The sequence below is a fragment of the Diadema setosum genome, chromosome 14 (genome assembly GCF_964275005.1).
Source record: "Diadema setosum chromosome 14, eeDiaSeto1, whole genome shotgun sequence".
In the NCBI taxonomy this organism is placed as follows: Eukaryota; Metazoa; Echinodermata; class Echinoidea; order Diadematoida; family Diadematidae; genus Diadema; species Diadema setosum.
In genome coordinates, this window is record NC_092698.1 from 26,697,788 (window position 1) to 26,723,322 (window position 25,535).

Consider the following 25,535-nt stretch of genomic DNA (forward strand, 5'->3'; position numbering starts at 1 on the left):
GAAACATGTTGACAGGATTAAAATCAGATTTAGATATGAACATACGAATGATATGAATGCAGAATATGTCTAAAAAACATTTATACTACATTGGCTCGCATTTGAGTGGGATATCAGAAAACACTGTATGAACTGGGATCGCATGTTGCACCCATCAAAAAAGACTGGTGCAATGTCACCTCAAGACGGCCAATATAACTATTCTATGAAATAATGCCATTCAGTCCAGGTTTTATTACTTGGAGATCACATGAATTACCACCTATCTCCACTGCAGCATTTCTTGCTACAATTCTGGTGGTCCATCAATGAGATTATGAGAACATGTTACCCTCCCAACGGTTATCATCCTCATTAGGCACCCAGGTGCTTGGCAGACTGGTTAAAAGTGGCTGAACCCACAGCCACATAAACCAGGGAACAGTTCCATGAAAGTCGTCAGGCCTCACAAGTTAGTCAGTCTTTGAAAATAACCATATAGTTAACAGTCAGTAACCGGAGCTTCTCAGCTAATCAAAACCAAGGAATTTTCACTGAAATTGTAAGAGACTGACAACATGTCAGGGCCGACATCTTTCACAAAATGTTGCCCATGATGCCCCTAAAACACATCATAGGTCAGTACTCGCTGCCCTCCAGTCTTACTTCGAGGCAGCCTTGCCGCCCGTCATCTTCTCCACGTATGACAGGATTTCTGAGTTGATTTCTGAGAGCTTCTGGGTGGCGCTGGAGGCGGTTTCCATGGCTTCCTGCACGGCGACTGAGACCTCCTCAAGGTCTACCTCGGGCTTCCTGGGCTTCAACTCCTCCTCATCAATATTATTGATGTAAGTACCAAAAAACTGAAATAAGACAACAAATAAACAAAGATTATTTCTAGGCTTCCTCGGGCTTCAGCTCCTCCTAATCAATGTTATTGACGTACATGTAGGTACCAAAAAAAAAAAAAAAATGAAATAGAATACCGGTACGTAGTACAGCAAGGTCGATCCCTGGGAGAGACCAATTATCCTTTCACTTTCAGATATCTAAGACATCGGTGTAAAATTGTCTCAGAATCAGGCAAACAACACAACCAGCCTCTGCCATCATTACCTTCACCCTTTCCTTCATAATTGAAAAAAACATGATTCTTATTACCTACACTGCAACAGAGCCACCCACAAGAAATGATTCCTCAGAAATGTTTCCTCTCCGTCAAACATGTCATTGTGAATCAAATAAGTTACTTACATACATTTCCCGAAGTTACTGCTTTATTTCAATATAACATGCACCATTATCGTTCTTTTTTTTTTTTTTATGTAATTAGCCAAAGGAAAGCCATGGGTATTCTCCAGGGCTGGTGGAACCGGGGGCCAGTGGGGGATCGCCCCCCCCCCCCCACTCTTTTTGCACCATACAAAGGAATACATAAGGTGTCACCACTTTGCTCCAACCCCCCCCCCCCCCCCCCACTTTTTACTTTTTTTACCCCGGAAGTGCTTAAGTGGCACTAGAAAGAAATAGATAGAAACCTTGAAGTGTGAGCGCGGTAAGGCTTTGTTTTTGTGCTGAAGACCCTTTTTTTTTTTTTTTTGCTTGTTAGCTCATGAAACCCAGAAGTGGGGACAACCCCCCCCCACTTTTTGAAAAAGTGCCGCTGGAGGTGTTCTCCTTCCTTTTCCCCGTTTCCTACTTAACATGAAAGAGGCTTACAGTTCAACAGCCCATGGTGTTAAAATGTTAATGTAGCAAATGTTATGTCAGCAGAGTTAGAAAAACATGCTGCTGAAATACGTTTTGAGACATACGGTAAGGATTTAGGTAAACGATAAGAATACAACACAAATTTGTACGAGTACGAACATGATCTATCAATGATTACAATGATATCGGTAACAAGTCCATGTTTCAACACAACTGTTTGACTCTTTCATGAATCTGACATTTCAAAGACAACACCTTAAATAATTTGTGAATTGTCAGGGTGAATGTATGTATTTTCATTATCACCATCATTAAAAACCTATCCTCAATATGTAGAATAAAACTATAACAAAAATAAAAGTTATTTCACCAGTTCCTTCCACAATTCTCCTTAGAACTTTCAATGCCCCTATAATGAGATTCTTTTTGCCCATTGACAAAGAAGGGACAGGTTGGTAATCTACCTGTGCAAAGCTGTGCAAGCTGTATTATGTATTCCTGTTCAACGGTCAACTGCATGTGCCATCGAACAATGCAAAATATCGATCAGACGTGAGATATGTACAGAGCATGTGCTGGGCTGGCAAATTATTTTGTTACATACTATGAGAGCACCAGCTTAAGTCACAATCTTGTGAGCTCAGCCTCGACTACATGTACATCTTCAAACAAGAATTCCAGCAAAATTAGCATGCTCCTACGCTGGACAATTTGAATGAATACTAAAAAAAAAATGCAATTCTGAGACAGAAAAATAACAGGCAATGAAAGTAGAAACTCTAACCTCTCCCTAAAAGTTATTTTTCTACTCAGTTTAAGACTAAAAAAACATGAATTTAGGCCACAAATGAAGACACTCTCATGCATATTTTGGGAACTGGTAAACCCGCTCCCTGTCTATGAGTTGATGCTATGGGAACCTGGCATAATGGCAATTGGAATGACTGTCTAATTTCACTCCAACACTTGCTGCATCTGCTGCTCTTATTCCTATCATATAAAATCATTCCATGGTCTGTACTGTCTTTTTGGTTTAATAATCAAAATGCTGAATGTGGGTTGGTGCCCTTGAAGAGAGCCTCACATCTTAGAAATCAGGAAACGATGGCCATAATAGGGGGTGGCCTCACGCGCGAGCTCTCTGACAGATGCATACAGTATCCAAGCAGACAGGTAACAAATTATCGTGTGTCTGGTCACCACGTCATGGACTTACGTCATTGATTTGAGTGAGCAGCTTCAGTCTCTGGCCAGTCACTTCCTCGAAGCCGACGACAAAGATCATGACCTGCTGCTGGTACTTCCTCTTCTGGATGGCGTCACTGATGATCTTCTCCAGTTCCAGCTAGAAGCAAGGAGGCAAACATCGCCATTATTGCATACCACCAGCCTGTACTCAACTGAGTATTTAGGTACTATTAAACTACACGAGTAAAGCCAGTTTGCAGTTCCACTTTGTGCATGAGCGGGAAAAAATGGTCATACCAACAGCCATGCTGGTTTTTAAATTCAGTGGGATAAGCATCTGTGATATAATGATTATTCATATAATCCTTATAAATGCTGCCTGCCAGCACTGCCACTTGACAGCAGAAGTGGTAATAGGCAATATCTATAGGAAGAGATTGTTGATACATTCAATGCAAGATATTAATTCATGCTTTCCCAAGTGTTTATTGACAGATCATTCTGGTCCACTGGTCTACGCAAGTTCATTTTTTGAACAGGATTGATGAAGCCCATGAATTGTTACTAAAAGCTAGTGCATTATGTTGCTCTGAAAATGAGTGAAGAGCCCCTAACCCACTGACAAAAAAGAAAGGTCATTCGTACCAATGTGCCCACGATCTAACTCTGAACTGAATTAGAGCTGTGACTCATACTGCCATGACATCAGTAAGACATCAAGCCACATACTTTTGAATGTTACAAACTTGACGGACATTTTCAACCCCTACATTACACTAATGACACATGGTGTTGTTACAAAATGCTATACATTATGGGTGCATTCGAGCGCGCCAAAGCTAACCAAAGTGAACTGAACTAAAGCGTACCGTACTGAACTGTGTCAGATTTGAAGCGGTTGAGAACTCTGTTGAGAAAGCGTACCTCATGAGTTATTTTCAGAAGAGGTCACACAATTTGTAGCAAGAGGGTCATTCAAGTGGCGCACTTGAACTACTTACAGCTGTACTGAACAAAGAAAATGAACTCTTTGCATTAAGAAGTATGTACAAGATACACGCATTCTCACATGCGAACTTTTGGTACGCTTTGGTACACTTTTGGAGCACATTGGGAAGTGGTCCACTTTTGGCTCGGTACAGTACGGTATGGTATACTATAGGAGCGTTCAAGTGCTCCTCTGGCATGGGTACAGTACAGTTCGCTTTAGGAGAGCGCTCAAACGCACCCTATGTCATAAATATGAAATCTCCAGATTACAGTATCCGTTGCTTCAAAAGACAAAACACTGTTGTTTAGGCTGTTGTCAATCATCTTAACCCATTGAGGATGGACTGATTTTGCTATAACACACATTTCCGATAAACACCTGCCCGAGTATTCTCGGGACTCGTCTTCAACATACTAAATGCAAGAACAGCTCTATGAAAATCATAAACTCCCCCCCCCCCCAAAAAAAGGAAAAAAGTGCATACACTTTTTTCTTCTTCATTACAGCAGAATTCACTTGAATCTAGAGAGTGTGAAGTGCCAAATTGAAGGGGTGTACACCAGCAGTACTTGATGCAACATTAAACATAAAGAACACCCTTGCATGTAGCACTGGTTAAATACAGAATATTTTTTACACTTTCATAAAATAACTGCATATCTTCCTAGTGCACACAAGTTTTTAATTCCCTTCTTGTTCCACATCCAACAAAAGAGTCAGTCTGTGCTGTTCAACAAGGTTCTGTGATAATTGCTCCCATGACATATCTGCATGCGAAGCCAAACATAAATTCTACCCACAAACATAACCTTAACCCATCAAACAAAACCTGAAACCTTGTCATAAACCTAACCGTAGCCCTAAGTCCTTGGAGGAAATAAAACTAGAGCAACTGTCGCAGGAGAAAAAGGTTGTGTCACTGTTCAACAGACTTTTACTTTTTCCTTCAAGGTTAACATCAATTTTAATGGGATTTGTATGGCTTTTCTAGCATTAGGGACATGAAAACTTGAATTGGTGATATACTTCTTTGATGCAGTGAAACTCCTGAAAAAAAATTGTCAAACAGAATATATTGTGGTGATTCTTTATTTTGTTTTTTGTTTTTTTTTCATCATGAAAGGTCTCACGTACATCATTTGGCTCAATGTTATTTGTGCGTGCCTTCAAATCGCTACATTAATATCAATGTCACATGCATAAGAAAAGAAAAAGAAAAGATTGTAAGTTTTGATCAGCGTACCAGATCTGGGACAAATAGTGCAGCTTTGTTGTCTCCCATCAGTTCTTCATTGAGCTCAAATGCAGCCATTGCCTGGGCAAACACAAAGAAATAAAGGGGGTGGAGAAAATGACTACACATTAAATCTCTTATCATTACTTTGGACCATCATCACAGCAAACTCTTACCGGGTACTGTATACGCCATATATTTCGCGAGTGTAAAATTTTCGCGAATCAGGAATTCCTGACGATTTCGCGAGTGGTTAAATTCGCGATCGTGGAGTCCTGTACGAAGAAATGTACACGCGTCACATAGAGAATAGAGTCGATATTTTCATGTGTCTTTAATTTCGCGAATAGCACCCGACTCGCGAAATTCGCGAAAATAAAAACCTCGCGAAATATTCGGCGTATAAAATATTTCTTTTACACAGTGAGCTATGTCTGGGTTGATACCCTTCAGAGGTTCTCTGAAATACAAATGCATGTTGGTTTCTATTGATTTATGATACCCTCAACATCACTTTTGCGTTGAAACAAATATCTACAAACATTGCATACATTTCTAACTAATTTTTCTTCTATTTTTCTTCAGATTACTTGCATAAGCCCACAAAAATATCCTTTCAAACTAATATTCTTGTTGTGACCTCATCTGTCAATCATGCTAAAGTACTGATATGTTTAACAAAAGACATTGGAATACACCTTCCCCTCCACTCAACATACATGTAATTTGCATGTTTCTGTGATATTAATGTGACTAAAAAAAGACATGGCGAGGGAACATGCTGCAAGTTAAGCTGAGTTCTGCTTTTGTTGGGAGTGTTACATATGAAAGGAGCTACTCTGTATCCACAACAGACAAGTTATTGAAATTATACCAGTGCTTGATATAGATCACTTGAAAATTTCCACATCTGCAGTAGTAAGTTGATGATTGTGTGGTTGGCAGAGTTTAAATGAAATGATTATACTGAAATACAAACATAATGGTATCAAACTAACAAAGAAGCCACATTTTGCATATAAAGATTGATTATTGGTCTTTCCACCATCACAAATTTTTGAAAACATTTGTTTCTCTTTAAAATAAAGATCTACATGTAGTGTCAAAATGTCTGTCTTTGATAATTTTTTTCTTACTTTTTTTTTTCTTTTCTTTTTTTTTTTTGGGGGGGGGGGGGTACTTTTGCAAAATCTTGCCTTCTCCAGTGCCAATAACTTCAAAATCATACACAATCAGACAGGAGTTTTGGACATAAACTTTGGGAGTTTGAACCATACGATACCTTGTCCACTCGACCAGTGATGCGGTCAAGCTCCTCCTTGGTATGGTCTGCCTGCCGTTGGGCCTGAGCCTTCAGGTTCCTCTCAATAACCAGCTGGGCCGGGGCATCCCCCCTGTCAATCACCGACATGGTGCCCACCATTGACGGGGACCACTGTCGCATCTCGTCTGGCCCCGCATCCATCTACAGGTATTAAAGAACAGGACGGAGGACAAGGTGTTATTGTTTTTTTTTTTTTTTTTTATGAAGAGTTCCTCTCCAAAAGGTGCTAAATCCATTCTTATCAACTTGGGACATTTTTGCAGAATTGTATTCATTTGTAGCAGTCACATACAGTAATCACTTCAAAGTATTGATATTCCTATGAGAAATTGGAGAATTCACGCAATGAAAAAGGAGTTTATTCCAAAATGGTGCTATATCAAAGTCAAACACATAGAAGCATGTGAAATAAAAATCACGGTTTTTCAGTTTTCCTTCAAAAGTGGATTTTGCACCTTGTGGAAAGGTACTCTTCAAATGAAAAGGCAACACAATTCATGACACACTGTGTCTGAAACTGGTAACTTTAAGGTGAGATCTGTGAACAAGCACAGCCTTTCATCACAGCAGCACAAGCACAAGACACAGGTCTTTGAATTCAAAAATTGTTAGAATAAATGTGATTGTGCTTGGACTTGTTCCATGTGGAAAATAAGGAAGCACTTTTGCTCATAATGAGCTTGCTCCAATGTACCAGGGGACGAACAGTTTCAAGTCCCTTGCAAGAGACTAGGCAATTAGGATAAAATCCCTTGCCTAAGGACACACCACAAGTAAAAGCAGCTGCTCAAGGATTCAAACTAGGGACCTCACAAGTAAAAGTATGAGGGCTTATCTACTATGGAGAAGTTAATGACTTCTCCCAATACAGAATATGATGGAATGTATTTTGCATTCCAACCTCATGCACTTTGGTTTACCTAGAGCAGCTTACCAGCTTTGCCCAGATTAACTTGTGGCTGAACTTTTACTTCCAAACACATCTAAGATGTACCCATTGTGCTAACATCCTAACAGCACTCTTTCGCATACCATTCTCTTCTCTTTTTTTACATACAAAATTCTTTCTTTTTCATTTGTAATACTGACAATGTGGAATTTATGTTGTCATAATGAAATTTGTGTTATCTTGTCACGAGTTAATTTGCATATTGTTTATATTGAAAAAAAAACAAAACTAGAGAAGCACTCTGAGAGCGCAGACTTCTGCCAAGCAGCTAATTTCCACCAATGATCTTGTTCTTCCACAGATATCAGTGATTTACACCCAAACGTACACATGCTGAAAATCGCCCGAATTTCCAATATAGAAGCCACTTGTTACGTCATCAACCCTCAGCTATGCGGCGTGCCTCACAGTAGTGCACGCACCTTAGTTTGCATGTGAATATAAAAACCTCAAAAAAGCGCAGCTTGAACTTTCCAAGTTCATTCCTTGACCCTACCTGCCAAAATATCAAAAATCCTTCATAAGATCCATAAAAATTTCTGGATTACTACCAAAATTTAATGACCTGTTTCTTGTGTCATTCTCAACCTTTCCTGCAAGTTTCATGCAAATCCGTTTTATTTTGCAAATGGACAAACAAACGAACAATAACGAAAACATAACCTCCTCCCTTGGCAGAGGTAAAAATCATTGTGCTTGAAGTGATCAGGCTGCACTCACAGTAAAAAACAAAAACAAAATATAAACGAAACAAAACAAAACAGTATTCAATACTGTGAGACAATTTTGTACCATTATCGATTATTTGTTTTGGGGGCTTTTTTGGGGGGTGGTGGAGGGGTTTCAGTGGTATAATCAGTTCTCTTTAACAGAAGGGGAATTGCACACACACAAACACAATATAAGACATGCTCCTCCCTTGGCAGAGGTAAAAATCATTGTGCTTGAAGTGATCAGGCTGCACTCACAGTAAAAAACAAAAACAAAATATAAACGAAACAAAACAAAACAGTATTCAATGCTGTGAGACAATTTTGTACCATTATCGATTATTTGTTTTGGGGGCTTTTTTGGGGGGTGGTGGAGGGGTTTCAGTGGTATAATCAGTTCTCTTTAACAGAAGGGGAATTGCACACACACAAACACAATATAAGACATGCTATTGCTCAAGACAGTCACAGTTGCCGTTGTTTCCAAAGACGTACCCATGTTCAAAATGGATTGTGTATTTTTAACTGTTCCAAATTTAGGCCTCCAAGTAACTAACAGCAAAGATAATTCAACCTATTTCACCAAAAACCAAAAACAAAAGATATAACAAACAAACAAGTATATAACAAAAGAGCATAAGATATGCAATGTACAATGTACGAAGATACACTACTATCTGTGGCAATGCTAACACTTTCACAACTGTACGATGTATTAACAGTACAATTGTATTTAAAGCTCTCTCTCTCATGTATGTTCAAATGAAAACATTGCCAGATGATTATTTGTATTCTAAGGAATTTTCAGTCTGAATTCTATATAGCCATTTTCATCAATCCAGTCTTGGGAATACTGGCAAAAAAGGGAATATGGTTCTAAGACATGGAATCCCTGTAGCACTACAGCTGTACAGCGGACGCACAGTGCTGCTGATTGTCTTGCATTGTCCTACATTAGTTTTGGCACATACATCAAGAATGTAATGGGATGTGCATTCTTAACACCTGGCTATTTCTTTTACGAGGCAGATGCCGTGCTGGTTGGGCTACGTCACATAGAAAGTAGGACCCCGTTTACAGTGCGAGGCTCGGCCGCGGCTCGGCCGCGGCCGAGCCCAGCCCCGCTTCAGTGTAAACGCGCAAAAGGCCAAATGCGAGGCCAAAATTGGCCTCGCATTTGGCCTCGCTCTGGAGGTGGTCTCGGCCGTGGCCGAGCCGCGGCCGAGCCCTGCCGCTTCTTGGTGTAAACGCAAACTGGGCCAAATGCGCGGCCAATTGCGCGGCCAATTTTAGTCTGGCTTCCAAACCCTCTGCCTGTATCTTTCGCTATTCAGGATATTAACCCCCTCAACGTCGAAAACTAGTATAGTTTAAGGTGGTTTTGTCCTGCAAAGGATTTTTTTCCTTCGGCAAAGGCCTTTGCCCGAACGGCGACTTCGTCGCCACGGAATTCATTTGGCAAAGGGTCTGAAAACCAGACAATACCAAATTGCGTTTGTTTACAAGCAGAGCGCCACTACGACAAAATATTGAAAGGTTTGAATCAAAAGCGCGGCCGAGCCCAGCAGTGTAAACGGACAAAATTGCGAGGCTCGGCCGCGCAATTGAGGCCGGACTCGGCCGTGGCCGAGCCGCGGCCGAGCCCGGCCCCGCACTGTAAACGGGGTCTCTGTGCAAGGAGGTTTACGAGATGGAGTTCCAACTGGCTGTAACTGTCACTTTTCTATTGATGTACAAAAGAGTTCCACAGGTGCATCTGTGCCTTTGGTGACGGGGTTTGATGCCGCCGTCTTGCTGAGCAATCTGAAGATTCATTTTGAACGTTAACCTAATGTTGGCTATATTTTGCTTGTTTATCTATTAAATGAAACCAAATCTCACTTAATGATAAAGCACATAAAACAAAGGTCAATCCCTTCCAGAAATATGTGCAAAAGTGTAAATCAGAGCCGTATCATGTGAAAGTGTTTAAAACTGTACCCTCCTGGAAAGCCGGTTTTATCACTTTTCCACTTCATTCCGCCAAATAAAACTGATATATGGAATAATCTTCAAGTATAATTCTTTATTAATAGATATATCAGATTAGTGGCTGGGCACGGCCAGTTGAGGAATTTTCATTTTCATTTCATCATTTTTTGTGCAATTTCTATTCGCGCATCCCTGTATCTTTACCATTATATGCGATATCACTTTTATAAGTAGGGATGGCCAAAAGTAATTACAAATGTACCATCACAAAGACATATCTTCCTTAGAAAGTGGCTGATGATTATGCAATGAGACATGAGTCAATTGTCTCCCTATCTGCGCAGCAGATCCAGTTTGCCACATGCTTCAAGTACTTTTGAGTGGCGGCATCCAACATGACTTCAAAGGAAGACAGTTGGTCCTCCATTCTCTTTAACCTCTGTGGTATGGACAATCTGAGCATAAACTTCTCAACTTACCTGCAAAGTGTCATGCATGTACTAGGAAAGATTCTCACTTCTCTTTAAACTCATACACTATACAGGTATTTTTGGAATGTAGACTTGCATAGTGTAGTCACACATGGCTGAAACTTCCAGCAGCAAAGCTGGACACAGTTCAACCTATAATTTCTAGTACTATAGTGAGTCTACTTCTCATCTACCACCTATTTTTAGATCGATAACTTTCATGCAATCACTTTCTTGCATATAAATCAGAAGTACACATGAGACGGGGCGCAAGATGCCAAAACATTTGAATCCTAAAACAAATCAAGAAAAATGAGGAGGGAATAGGAGAATAACCTGAGGAAACAGGAGGAAAAACAATTGAATAAAATCTTCATTAGTTAAAGCACATAAATGTCATTCACTAGGGCTTTCCAGATTCACTATGTGCTTTATCAAAGGAGAACAGGCGGTCGGTTAAAATGATGAGCTTGTACTGGCACACAGTAACAAAATGTCACTTGCGTACTTTGTTGCCGAGAATTCCGCACCTACGGTACGAGCCAACAATCTGAGCCCGGGATATCAATCTGCAATATTTTCTGCCACAGTAATATGAAATTAAGGTGAAATTGAGTGATACATTCCAAGATACAAGGTATTTAATCAAAAAGCAGTCGATGAGTAGTAGGTCCAACCATACAGTATACACTAGACACCTATTCTAGTCAAGTTACTGCTTTAGGGTTTGCTGAAACTGAAGAAAGAGTTTACTTCACCCGTCTATGCCACTATTGGCCAATTGCTAGTCATACTAGGTTGCAAAGTGTTAAGTGTAAAAACAAAACCTTTTCACGAGAGAGAAATAGGGTCTAGATCTAGCCCTAGAATGTTTAGATTAGATGAGGGTCTAGTTAGTAGGAGTTGTAATAAAATATGCAGTGATGATGGCTAAACTCTTGAGGTAGCTACTACATTTTAACTCAACATCATTTCGCTATAAACACCGGTGAGTTCAAACTTGCTGAAGATGTGTGATTTACGGTAAAAATAAAGTAGAAGCTGAGTAGGATGATCTACATCTAAAGTTAGAGTTCTATCTAGAATGTCTTCCTAGATTCTTATCATTTATCATCATTGTCTAACGTAAATCTTTGTATCAGCGATTTGTGTTATCTTGTTATTCACGTTTGGTTTTTGAATAAAATTGAATTGAACTGAATGGAATTGAACGTTAGATTTCTAACTGTTAACATACTAGTACATTACTAGATTAGTTCTTGGTCAGACCTTTTATATTCTAATATGTATGACTATTGACTATCTAACAGCCTTTTTGGCGTACTGGTACGGGGAATGAGGTACTGATAATAAGGGCTGTAAAGTGCACAATTGCAGACTTTTTGACTTACGAGAAAAAGGTGTAAAATTAATTTGTAAATTTAACTTGGGGCCTAACAAGTTACAACTTGAGAAATTCAGACCAAATACTTCTAATGGAAACCCTTCTAAAGAAAAGAAAATCCCCTACAATCCATGGCAAGACTGTTGGGGTGAAATAAATGGGGAAAGGGAACGAATCAGGCACTTTCCGAAGTGAATATTAGGGAGGTTCTGTCACGAAAGTCATGAAGGCATGGAATAGGCATGGCCCTTTGCATTCGGCTACACACTGTACACAAGGTACCAGCTACATACACAGGCCAGGAAACGGACACGCGGGCCACACTGCGCCAGAACGAGCGGCTACCCACAAAAGCTCCACCGACACCACCAATGAAAGAGCTGCTGGTGGTACATCGAAGGACTTACGAACCCAAAGTGGTCGATGTAAACAACCTTTGTTTGCCCGTAAAAACTACTAAATTATGTGAGCTTACACTTTATAACGCCTTGAATTACGACGAAATCGAATACATGATCTGTCTTTCCGGCACGAAGAATTTTCTCGCTCGTCAGAAGACTGTTGACGATTTATCAGAACTTTTTGTTTCGGTGCTCCATTTTCTTCGCGGACATGATCGCCGCCATGTTGGCTTCCCCAGAGGTAATTGATTGATCACATGACCATGGTCACTAGGCAACTATTGTGAAGTGTTCAAGAAATCCATAACTCCGTGTCCCTCGTTTGCGAAACATGCTTATAGCTTATTGATTTGCTCTGGTGGCGGATATGCTCAACTCTGCACAACCTTTCATGGCTTTAATAGACCCAGATGAGAAATACATGTATGAGCAAGTAACTGAATAAAAATTGAAGGGGAGTGATATCTCCCACTGCCCCCATCTCTACTCCCTCTCTCCCTGTCTGAAATGTATGGGTACGTTGAGTGTGTGTATGTTTAATTAATTCGTTATGTGTATTTCAAAATTGATTTTGTTTGTTTGTTTGTTTGTTTGTCTGTTCATTTTCCATCTGTTGTTGCTGTTGATCAAGCATTTTGATTGTGTGCAGGCAGACGTACATGCATATGTCATTCAATATGAATGCTTTTTCATGTAAAATTATAAAATCAAATAGAGATTATGAAAAAAAAATCACTGTTTGATGTACAATCAGGTATATTTTGGTTTTTGCGTTCTTCACACCATTCACAGCAACAAATTAGTTACCTTCAGACACTATACATTACGGTAGTCCTATTAGAAGGCCTTTGTCGTTCATCTACTGCTAATGCCCTGAGAGTTCCCAGGGAGGTGTGATCTTCCCGGAGTTTCCCACATCCCATGCACACGTCATTCATCATACTCCTAATCTGGTTCTTCTCTCTGGAACTCATACTTGCCTTTGAAACTGAGAATGTGCACGTCATTCTCTCTTTTCAAGAAATAACTATCTTTTTGTTGTTGTTGTTGTTGTTCCAGTAACTTTTGTGTTTTTCTTTTCACTCGTGGCTTTATCCATGTGAAGCAATGTCAAAAAAAAAAAGGTATTTTCTGTTTTTCTCGGCAAATTATTCCAAGCCGCCCTTTTTTACCCTTTTTCTGTCTCATTCAGTCATATTTCACACTTGTAGTTGCCGATATACACGTAGGCCTACTCTATATATCATCAATATTTACTTCTTTCCAATGTACTCTTGTAATCATGTGCTTAATCAGGAAGCAAACGATATAATATCTCCAGTAGAAGAAAGAAAATTAAGTTTGCGGCATGCTGTTCCTAATTAATCTTGAAGACTTACAAACCGCTCTATATCCGGTATGGATGCACCAGCCGAAATAAAGGAAACGTGACTTATATCCGTTTCTGTATTCTGCCGGGATCCAGACTTTGATTGGTAATTCCTTGGACGACTCATCACCATGGAAACCGCAAAGCTGGAATTGGGCATTGTATGCCAGTACTTTGTTCTATCACTTGATGGACATTTATTGCATTCGTGTCTGTCCTAGCTTGTGGAGAAAAAACACCAATGATTGGTTTATCATTATTTTTTTCAAGATGATGAAGAAGGCATCACAAATCACAGAGTATTGAGATGGTCATAATCACAGAGTATTGAGATGGTTATAATCACAGAGTATTGAGATGGTTGTAATCACTTTTTTTAAGTTATGCTTGACAAATTTTTCAAAGCACGATGTTAAAGAATCATTAAAATATGCTCAAGAAAAGTTCTAGTAAAACGATTAACACAAAAGTAAATTCAAAAGTTTAAAAAACAACTTGCTTCCTTCTTTAACGAAGAAGACATTCACTTAAAGTACGATCTAAACATGTTGGAAATACCGATTTCCCAACTATATAGACACAATTTTCAATCGACCACACGGTCATCTTTGTTTTATAGTCCAAATTAAATCACTTTATTTAGATCGAACAAAAGCAAAGAACGAAAATCACAGGCCTACAAGTTATAATGTTGTACAAAATGTGTATAAAGCAAACAATGAATACTTTGTATAAGACTGACAATGAAGTAAATGAATCAATGGAAGAGAGTGATCAACTAAAAAGCAGAGCTTGTAATCGTGGATCACTCAGTAAACAATTATATTCATCTGAAATATATCTATGCTGAATAAGAGCATTTGTAGATTGTTATGATAAAAGCATATTGTCAACATGCAGGATACTTCATACAGCAGAAATACGAATAAGATAAGACGTCAATATTCATTGAGCCGTGTGTACTAGGAAAATATACTGACAAGAAACATTTTATACATTATATACCAACAGTTGGTCATGCACACACACACACACACACACACACACACACACACACACACATATGTAGACAAAAGCTGCAATACTATAGCAAGAACGAAGAACGTAAGAAGATGATGATGATGAGAAAGGAGAGGAAGAAAATAATGATGATGATGGTGATGGTGATGATGATGATGATGATGATGGTGATGATGATGATGGTGATGATGATGATGGCGATGATGATGATGGTGATGATGATGATGATGGTGATGATGGTGATGATGATGACGATGATGATGTTGATGAAGAAGAAGAAGAAGAAGAAGAAGAGAGACCTGCAAACAAGTTAAGTTATAGAATTGACAAACAAGAAAAACTTTCTCCTTCCTCCCTCGAGATGTACTCAGTGATAAGTCACAGCACTGTTACAGCCCGTTATTCCGAAGGTTCGTTATTCCAAAGGTTCGTTGTTCCGAAGATTCGTTATTCTGAAGGTTCGTTAATCCGAAAATGTGATAAAGTTTGTTATTCCCAAGGTTCATTAATCCGAAAATGAAATAAGGTTCGATATTCCGAAGGTTCGTTAATCCAAAAATGAAACAAAGCTCGTTATTCCGAAGGTTCGTTACGATCCCTATTTCATTGTCGGATCATCAACGAACCATCGGAATAACGAATCCTATTTCATTTTCGGATAAACGAAACTTCGGAATAACGAACCTTCGGAATAACGCCACAAGTGTTCGGATTAACGAACCCTTTTTTTCATTTTCGGATTAACACACCTCCAGGTATAGGAAATTTGTGTGTTTCGGATTAACGAACTTTCGGAATAACGAACCTTCGGAATAACGAACAGCACCCCTATGAGTCCATCAGAAAACATTTTGCTACTCTTGATTCTCCATCACCGTATTCTCTCATCGAGTCTGTCACTCTCTCTCTCCCCACAACTTATCCTCTGACATAACTCCTTTCATATCTATAGATTTATCAGTTTGTCTGCAGTGTTCTTTTGTGATATCATCATGTATACGTCATGTCTTCCCCAACCACTATTACGTAACAAACAATCTTACGCAATCAATAATTACAAAACCAGTTAGAAAATGAACTTTAGATGGATCATGCTGAAGATTTCTTTCTATATGTCAAAAACAAAACCATGCTACAGCTGTACTGCGGTTCTTTAACGGAAGTTTCATTGGAAAAGTATCTGGAAAGACAAGCGGACAATATTTCGAGACCAAAATATAAAAATCAATATTTTGAGACCTAAACATAAAAATCAGTGTGAAAAAATGCTTATCAATATCCCAGTGGACAAAGTACCACAATATTTGTAATTAGAAAAAAAAAACACACAAATGGATGGATGTTTGTCTGTCTGGCAAACGACCATGATGACAGTTTCCCTGCATAAGTGAATGCCACTTTAAGTTTGGGACTTCAGTGACCAAATGTAAGACAGGGAGGAATATCCGTATGTTTGTTTTTGTATGTATGTGGTGCGTGTGTGTGCTGATGTGTGTTAAACTTGTGAATATTCTATCCCTAAGTTTTGTTCTTCTACTGTTACCCCATGCTACCGCTAAACTACATAAAATGAAGAAGAGCAAACATACCAAATGAAAGAAGTTTCATTCAGCTTGGACATGAAATCAGAAAGTTGGTTATAGTTCACTATTTTTATTTGATTTGATTTGATTTGAATTTGAATATACTTCCACTTTGAGTTCACAAAAGTATGAAACAAACGTAACCGAGTTACAATGATTATTTCAATTATTACTGTAGAATAATATCTTGTCTAATCTTATGTACTAAAATAATCGAAACAATAATACATGAACAAATAACTTTACTTGCAACACTTGGAGTCAAAAGAACCAAAGTGGGGGAGACTAGAAATCAAAATCATAGCTTGTATTACTTAGGCCACGAAAAAAAAAATGAATCAAATGTCATCATTATGAGACACAAACGAAAATAAAAGGAATATAAATTACTATTCTGAAGGTTCGTTATTACGAAGGTTCGTTAATACCCCCCAAAAACAAACAAACAAAAAAACAAACAAACAAACACCGAATTACAAATCACAAATATTGATGACCACTTTTGAGGTTTACTGGAGTAAGTCCGAGCTTTTGCATTAACAATATTGATTTGAACGTTTTGTTTCTGCAAAGATCTTCCGCACTTAATACCTAGAAATCGGCCTCAAGGGCGCAAATTTGACCATTCTCTCCATGCTCTCCCTGAACATGGAGGAACCATAATGATGGGCAGTTGGGGGAAAAAAAAGAAAAAAATAAAGGCCTCAATTTTTTCCTGAAGGACCTTTCTTTCATCGCGAGTTTGATGATAAATGTCAGACGTCTACATCCAGTGATAGTCCCGGTATTCTTGTCTTTACTGATATTCACACAAATAAGTCTCAAATTCTTGGTAATCGAATCAGACACGTTCATCCGTTATGATCAAATTTGGTGTTTCGTCCCGCGTAAGTGCTTTGGCCCGTAAAACTAGGTCAAGGTTTGCGCCTATGAGAGCTGAGAATGACTGCTGCAAACAACGATAGATTTTTTTCTTTAAATCCTGATTTTCTTCTCAAATAGAGGATAGTAACTACTTCCTAAGCAGTAGGAACTCAAACTTTTTTAGCTTCCTCTTTCCAAATTTTATTCAAAGGTGGTTTCGGTCTCCAAAATAATATAACTTTGATACTTATTTGTACGCATAATGGGTACCCCTTGTAGTAACTCTGTTTCCAGCAATAGGAAATATATATTGCTGATTATTTTTGACCCATCATTGTTTATATATCACACTCTATCAGAACAGCAGAATTCGTTGACATTTGATTAATTTGAATTCAAGGAAGGAGCACACATAAACATCATGACATAATGAAATTATATGGATGTATTTGATATGTATGAAAATGATAACAGTTTGCTTTCTATGTTTGTTTTTTCCCTTTGGTGAATAAATCTATCGCGAGTTCTGGACAAACATGATGAATTAATAGAGATAGCATCCGAAAACACAGAGTTGAATGATCGATGCAAACGAAGCAATGTTGCCCTTATAGGTTTTGACCTAAAAAACGCACATATTTTGTTCATTGATCTTATCCGCCTAAGCGAGCCGCTTTTAAAGCTACCATATACTCCTCATACAAAATCGTTATAATGCTTCTTCCTACAAAGCAAAGGCAATATTTGTAATAACTATGACCTTTCAATATTGAGTGCAAATGACGTCACTGGAAGCCGGAACCGCACGTGTGGGTGAAATGCACCCATGTAGCCTCCAATATTGAAATTTGTTCCTCTACCTTACTCATGGCTTGATACACCATGAATTCTCATCAGAATCCCTTGATCCGTATGCATGCAGGAGTGAGTAAGAACAAAAACATATCGCGTCTCCTCTATGACAATTTTCCATCTAGATTTATTCATTTCATGTGCTCAGAGATATTCCGAATATTCAAAAGTCCAAGCATGAAATAAGTCCCGTTAACCTAAAGGAAAAATTAATGGTTCTTACTGACGAACCATCGGAACTACGTACTTTACTTCGCTTTTTTTTTTCATTCAAGAACCTTTCGAATAATAAACTTTTTTTTTAACTTTCAGATTAACGAACCATCGGAATAACGAATCTTAACTCACATTCGGATTAACGAACTTCAGAACTCATAACGTACATGTATGTACCTCATTTCAGTTTTTTAATTACGAACTTTCGGAATGAGGAACTGATAATGCATGGGGTCCCACGAGACCGACACCGAGTCATACAGCCCACGAGTTCGACGGTAGGCAAATAAAGCCCATGAGTTCGACAATAGGTAAAAGCAATCCACGAGTTTGACAGATACAACACAGGGTTTAATGTGTCGGTCTCGTGGGCGTTGTTTGCTTGGTGTCGAACTCATGGGCTGTATGACTCGTGGGCTGTATAATTCGTGGGCTGCATGACTCGCGGATGTCAGGCACAATGACGTACGTACCCACTGTAATTATTATGTATTTGCACTATCCTATTCTCTATCGTTCACTATACACTTACTGATGGAATGAATTAGATACAGAAGGTACTATTGCTTATCCCATTAATAACATGAAACTATATATGGCGAGTTCTGAGTCTAAGAGAAAATTTAAAATGTTAGTATATGAGATGTGTTCCTCATACAGTCACTCGGCCTTAATTAATCGCAATACGAGGCGATTCCAGCACGAGGTGACTATAAATAAACTCCGTTTCTATTGTCTTGCTAACAGATTTCGTGTTCTGTTGATCTTAACAAACCGGAATTGACGAGGTAATTTATTATATCATGATAAATGTCTTAGATTTGCAAAGATAGCTAGTTTCTATTTCTGTAACATTTTTTTTTATAATTCAAATCCACTTCATGCCTCTAAAGCGTAGAACCAACAGTCTCTGTCAGAAGTCTATAATGAAAATACAGTCCTAAAGGATAGAAAAATATGATGCTCTGCAAATAGATTCATACTCCGATGCAAGTTCAGGATGTTGTGGTCTCTTGACGGAAATTGCATAGTGTGAAGATTTTTTTTTTTTTTTTTTATCAAGCAGATTTGTTCGCCTAAGGAGTGAACTGTTCAGCTTCAAACTGGATTATTTATACATTAATGAAAAAAAAAAAAGCGAAAGCGTTTATTTTCTTCTGGTTTTAAGACAAGTATCATGAATCAAAGAACTTTGAACAAAATCTACCAAGTATCCGTACGATTTAATGAACATGTTGCTGGTTGTTATAAATCAATTATAGCTCCCTCTACCGATGATAATATTGGAGTGGCGCTTTCTCTCGTGGAGTACATCGAAAGCAGCAGCACCAGTCGAGGAAGCAATGGCATGAAAAGAAAACTACAGTAATGCCTCCAGCAGCAAGTGGATTTCCCCCTTTCTTTTGTGTGTGTGTGTGCGTGTGCGTGTGTGTGTTCTATTTGCCTAAAGCTCCTTTCACGCAACTCACATTGGAGACCATAAAGGTTGCGGGGAAGCAGACGACACTTTCTTGTTATATTTAGAGCATGTGTCATAAATTCTGATCATTTCATCTGTGACAAAAGAAAAAAAATGTATTTCGCAGTACCTTTTAAGAAGAGAGTTCCTGACTTGAGGAATAGAGTTCAACCTGAACATTTTACACCATGGGTTATCAAATTATCGATGATGGCATTTATGAGAAATTGCTGAACTGCAGTGTTTAAAGGTGATAGACTGAGAAGAAGAAGGACGAAGAGGCGGGGAAGGGGGGAATGAGTGAGCAACCAAGATAAGTTAGGAAGTCTTATTGCAACATGAATTATGATCTCTCAGTTGTAAGATCAAAATAGTTTGCTTCTCACGCAATTTAAGGCCACTTTCAGACACACCGAGTTATCGCATATGCATACACCCTGTGTATAAAATACGACGGCATTGATAGGACACCATTCGCACCGAGTAATAAAATCGCATGTTGATACGACGTGTGGATTGACTACAGTTGCATCACCCAGATTCGGATTCAACCTACGAAACAGGACAAAAACCATCACAGACCTTTTTTTTTTTTTTTGGGGGGGGGGGGGAGGGGCGGGAAAATAAGGTTAGACTCAAAATATGGCTATGGCACCTAGACTCTATAAATTGTGCGTTTTGCTGATTTTGTTGATATTGTTGTATTGATAGCAAAATGCATGATTGTTGGAGAAGAATTTACACTCAGCAAAAAAAGAAAAAAAAAAAGAAAAAGAAAGTAAACGCTTTTTCAAGCTCATTTATTTTCTCAAAGAATATGAGGCTAAATATCGATGGTGTATATACTATGTCAAAGGCAATCTAATAGGGGTTTTCAATCTGTGGTCAATAAAAAAGGGGACCTTTACACATAAGTGAACACATTCGTTTTTCCCTTCCAAAACGCAAAAGTAAAAATTGCGAAAATGGACAAGTTCTCATCAGTACATAAAATTGTTCTTCCATTATAACAATGAAAACAAAAGACAAATCCAACACAATAAGAAACACAAATTAATGTCGAAAAAAATACCCATTGATCTCTAAAATGGGTGATTTCAAGTTCGGTCCTAGTGCTAGTGCTAGTGCTTCTGGTACTAGTGCTAGCTCCCAAATAACAGCCTCAAATCGAGCTCCATCACCGACGGTCAGATTAACGAGGCGATACCGATCAAAATTATCGATTCCAACACTAGGTGCTAGCAGCGCACCACTGCGAAGCCCGCGGGAACTGCGCGACGAAAAAAAGTGATGGCGCATAGTTAAAGTCAAATATAAAATGATGTAGCCGTAACTGTTTAGTTTTAGCATAGACTTTGCACATAAACGGGCATCTACTAGTATTATAGAAGTGAATGTGGGTCGTGCACGGCAACGCTAACACCAGCACCAAACATGAAATGACGAAAATGATTATCCCCAGTGGCCAGTGTTAGTCAATGGGGATAAAGCACGCAAATTGCTCAAACAAACGACGGAGCTCGGTTCAGCAGACGGCATTTAACACCGAGCCCAGCTCCACCTACCGGAAATACGTCATAATTTTGAGGTCAACTCCCAACACCGACGTGATTTCAAGATAGCACTATCACTAACACTAGCACCGAACTTGATATCACCCAATGTCTTTGTAGTCCGCAATTAAGATATGGAAAGGCAAAAAAAAAAAAAAAATGGAAAAAATTAATCTTCTTTCAAATCCAAATTTAAATGATAGAGAAGAGGCAACATTAACAAAAATGGTAGTAATTTCAATGTCATTTCGAATTGGTCTCATGAATTCTTAAATTCCTGAATTAAAAGAATAAAATAAAAAAAATATATCCATTTACTTACTTACTCTATGTCACTTGAATTTGAGCTGACCAAAAAAAAAAAAAAAAATCTTATTTTGTTTGAAGATACAAAGGCATACAAAGGAACGAACTATTCGTTCATGTCTTTCATTGTGTTAAATTATTGGTTTTTGGTTACTGGTGAAGTCATTTTTTGTCTTTCTTGAAGGGCAAATAAGTGGCTAAATGTCAAATTTCACTTTTGTGGCTTGAAAGGCAAAAACGAATGTGTTCATTTTAGATGCGTAAAATCTCGATAGCCAGCTTTGATATGGTATATCACTATATCACTATATCACACGAAGATTTTTATCAAAATCTTTTATGAAAAATATTTACAGGAAAGTGTTTACTTTCTTTTCTTTTCTTTCCTTTTTTTTTTTTTTTTTTTTTTTTGCTGAGTGCACAAAGAGTTTAGATACTGAATTGGAGAAGAACGAAATATTGGGTGTCTGTTCTGTCGGGGCTACAGGATACTTCGCATTTCACGCTTCAGCAGTTTCGCCGTTGGCGAAAGCAGCCATGTGCACCGCTGTACTTGGGGCTACCGATACCTGCCGTGTCGCGCTTCAGCAGTTTCGCTGTTGGGTTTGCCCGAGAATGTGGTGGTGGTGTGTGGTTGCTGATGGAGGAGTGTGGATGGTGGTGATAGTGGTTGTGTGCATGTTTTTATTGCTGTGATGGGTGTATCCACAAGTTGTGTGAGGGGCTTGTGCTACTCATGGTAACCACTAGGAAGAATTCCACCCAACCATCCGGGGGTTGCATCTCTGTTATTGACTCCTGGGTGTTCCGCATGAATGATCCCCACAAGCCCAGTCTTTTCTTGCCAGATGCTTTCCCTAAAATCTTGAGAGGACAGCGTCAAAACAACAAAACCACACTATGTTGGGTGAGTGAAAAAAAAAAAAAAAACTGGGCGCGTAGATATCAAACACTTTCTTGTCCGAAACCACAATCCCAGTTTTTCGGTGATTCTGTGTACAACAAGTTAGGAAAAGTGGTGACAGTTTCAACACACCTGTTGATAGACCTTACTGATCCCTGAAAAGGAACCTTGACACCAAATATTTTTTCCCTGTATGGTCGAGGATTTAAAGAAGAAATCTAGTCCAAATATAAAATAGTCTGATAAAAGAGAGTATAATTTTACGAGATCAGCAATAAAAATTTGATTGAAATAGGATGAAAAATAAGGAAGTTACAACATTGTGAAGTTTTGGCAATTTCTCCAAAACAGTTCTTGTACAGTGGGTATGAATATGCAAATGAGTGAGCTAATCATGTCATACCCTCACAATTTTCCATTAATCGTGTACAAAAAAATGATGAAAATTCAATGTTGCTATCATTGAAGTCTGAAACATGACGTTATTCCTGGTTGAATAACTTCAGAATAGTGATCAGTTAGATATATGAGGATTTGAGCCTCGGGCATAATTGCGTTTGAATGAAAACAAGGAAATTTCAAAATTTTATGTACAAACTATATGGTAAGTTGTGAGGGAATGACATGCTCATTTTACCATTTGCATATTCATATTGACTGTTCAAGAACTGTTCCCCCTAAAAAAAGAATAAAAGATAGCGAAACTTAAAAAGTCATAAACTTCCTTATTTTTCATCCGATCCCGATCAAATTTATACCGTGGAACTCGTAATATTTTACTCTTTCTTATCAAACTAACTTATATTTGGACTGGATTTCCCCTTTAAGTTCTAAAAAGACTGGGGTCTACAATAAATAATTCAAGCCATCTTGAATATCTCAAAATCCTCAAGGATACAAGAGTTGCATCATCCAGATTTAGAATCAAATCCCTCGAAATAGGGTCAACCATAAAAAAAAACCAATATCGGTCGTACGATAAAATTTATTTCATTTTGTAACGTTATTCTCTTTTAACTCCGAGCAGCTTAACTTACAGCACTGTTTTATTTGAATCTCATAATAAAACCTGCTATTTTTTATAATTATCATGACTTTATGATTGTTTTAATGGTTGATAAAATCGTTTTTAAAGTTTTTATTTATTCATTCATTTTTTTTTTTGGGGGGGGGGAGGGGGTCAACAGACTTTATCGTCGGGGTACCAAAATGAAATTTCATAATTTTCGAACAGGCCCACCGAGAAAAAAAAAGTTAGTATCGAGCGTTGTTACACACACACAAACGCACACACATACACACACACACACACACACACACACATATATGCATCATTTCCAGCCTTAGAGAGATGTGCCTGATAAAAATCAATGTTACTAGAAGCTCGGAGATAAAAACAAGATTATCTTTATCTTGGCAATAATATTGCCAAGATAAAGATAATTATTATGTCCCTTTTTATGATCTTTTTATTTTTTCATGTTTTCGTTATTTCTGTTATATTAAGACTGACCCTAAACCAAATTCCAAACCAATTTGCTCAAATAGGTGTTTTACTACTTATTTCTGTTGAGGAAGTAAATTGGCAAAACCTGCGTTGCCTCTGTGTCCCATTTTAAAGCACACCTAAAAATAAAAGTACATCACTCCAGCTACGTGCATAATATAACATGTATAATGTGGCTGTGACAAATGTCATTACATGCGATTTAGCTGATTTCGCGACTTTCCTATATCTCAAGTCCGATCTTGATTGAGCTTCATTGTGAGGTTTTTTTTTCTGATTTAATCCTATTTGATAGAGGTAATATTGATATGGAAACTAATAGCAATGAAATAACATACAATTCTAAAACATGCAATTCAAAAAAATATCTCGATTTTGGAATTTTGGTCATTACAGAGGAAAGCAGTTATGACTGACTTCGTTTCCAACTCAGAACACACACACGAATAATTCATGAGTAGTAAACAGAATACACACATACCTTAAAACCACGGAAATACGCACGCACACGCACACACACACACCCACACACACACATACACACACATGTATGATCATCACACGCTCACACCCACATCAGGTTACTCTCTCCGTTCTCGGTATCTCTCCGCCTGTCTGTCTCTTGATGATGACGAAGGATAGAGCAGAAATCTATCACATTTACTGCCATGATCGATACTGTTCATGGGACTAAAGCGCTTTATTAATTGGAAGGCCATTGTCCATACTAACAAAACGTTAACACCGTGTAGTATCAGAATTGTACACACCATATCCTTGACGCATGGCATATCATATCTTTTCAGGGGTTCTTATTTCTTGTGAAGGACTCGTGAGGGCGTTAACACAAGAAACCAGTTAACAAGGAAAACGAGAAATTATGCGGACACATAAAACCTAATTAAAAAAGACCTTAACGTTAAGAAATCCAATATAAATCCAATAAATCATGTACGATGCTCAACAGTTTAGCCGGGCACAATGGGAAACCTCTGACAATCTAAATAGCAATACCATACTGGTACAACACTTTTATGTCAATGCAATTCACTTTTTTTATTTCTTGTTTTTTCTTTTCTTTTATTTTGGGCCGGGGGGGGGGGGGATCGGATCAATGTGACTCACAGTCACAATCAATAAGACAATACATGATATAATGATGGAAATACGATTATGCCTCTGACTAGAATCACTCTTTAGGCGAAGACAAAATGAATAGACACACTTTTATCTTTTTGAGACAGACCTATTAGATTGGATGCGAAACAGATGATGGATAAGATTAGTCAGTATAGTTACATTTTTTTGAAGTTCGAGAGCAAATATTGTTAATCTTATCTTGACGAAATACATCTTTTTCTTTCTTTCTTTTTTTTGCAAAAAAAGAAAGAGCCTTCGACAGTTTCGTTTAACGCCATCAGAACACATGTTTCAGCTCTATATGGGCCAATCTAATTTCGGAGCGTGGGTCTGTTTATTTTGTATAATCGTGTGGTACCGCCTGTGGAGCATTGCGTATTATGTAGCAAGCGTGCTGGGAAAACATAAAACAAACATCACCGGGGCATACATTATACATCCTGAATGACAT

At 38.3% G+C, this 25,535-nt stretch overlaps 1 protein-coding gene across 1 annotated transcript in view; it reads right to left on the reverse strand.

Moving 5' to 3' along the window:
* The window catches only part of LOC140237414 (uncharacterized), a 144,561-nt gene extending 132,033 nt beyond the window's left edge, over positions 1-12,528 (reverse strand). Inside the window, exons 1-5 of the mRNA XM_072317334.1 lie at positions 12,386-12,528; positions 6,385-6,567; positions 5,112-5,183; positions 2,906-3,034; positions 646-842 (exon numbers count right to left, since the gene is read on the reverse strand). Of these exons, the coding sequence (XP_072173435.1) occupies positions 646-842; positions 2,906-3,034; positions 5,112-5,183; positions 6,385-6,567 (581 nt within the window). The 5' untranslated portion in view covers positions 12,386-12,528. The remainder of the gene's footprint in view (positions 1-645; positions 843-2,905; positions 3,035-5,111; positions 5,184-6,384; positions 6,568-12,385) is intronic.
* Positions 12,529-25,535: the final 13,007 nt, after the last annotated feature.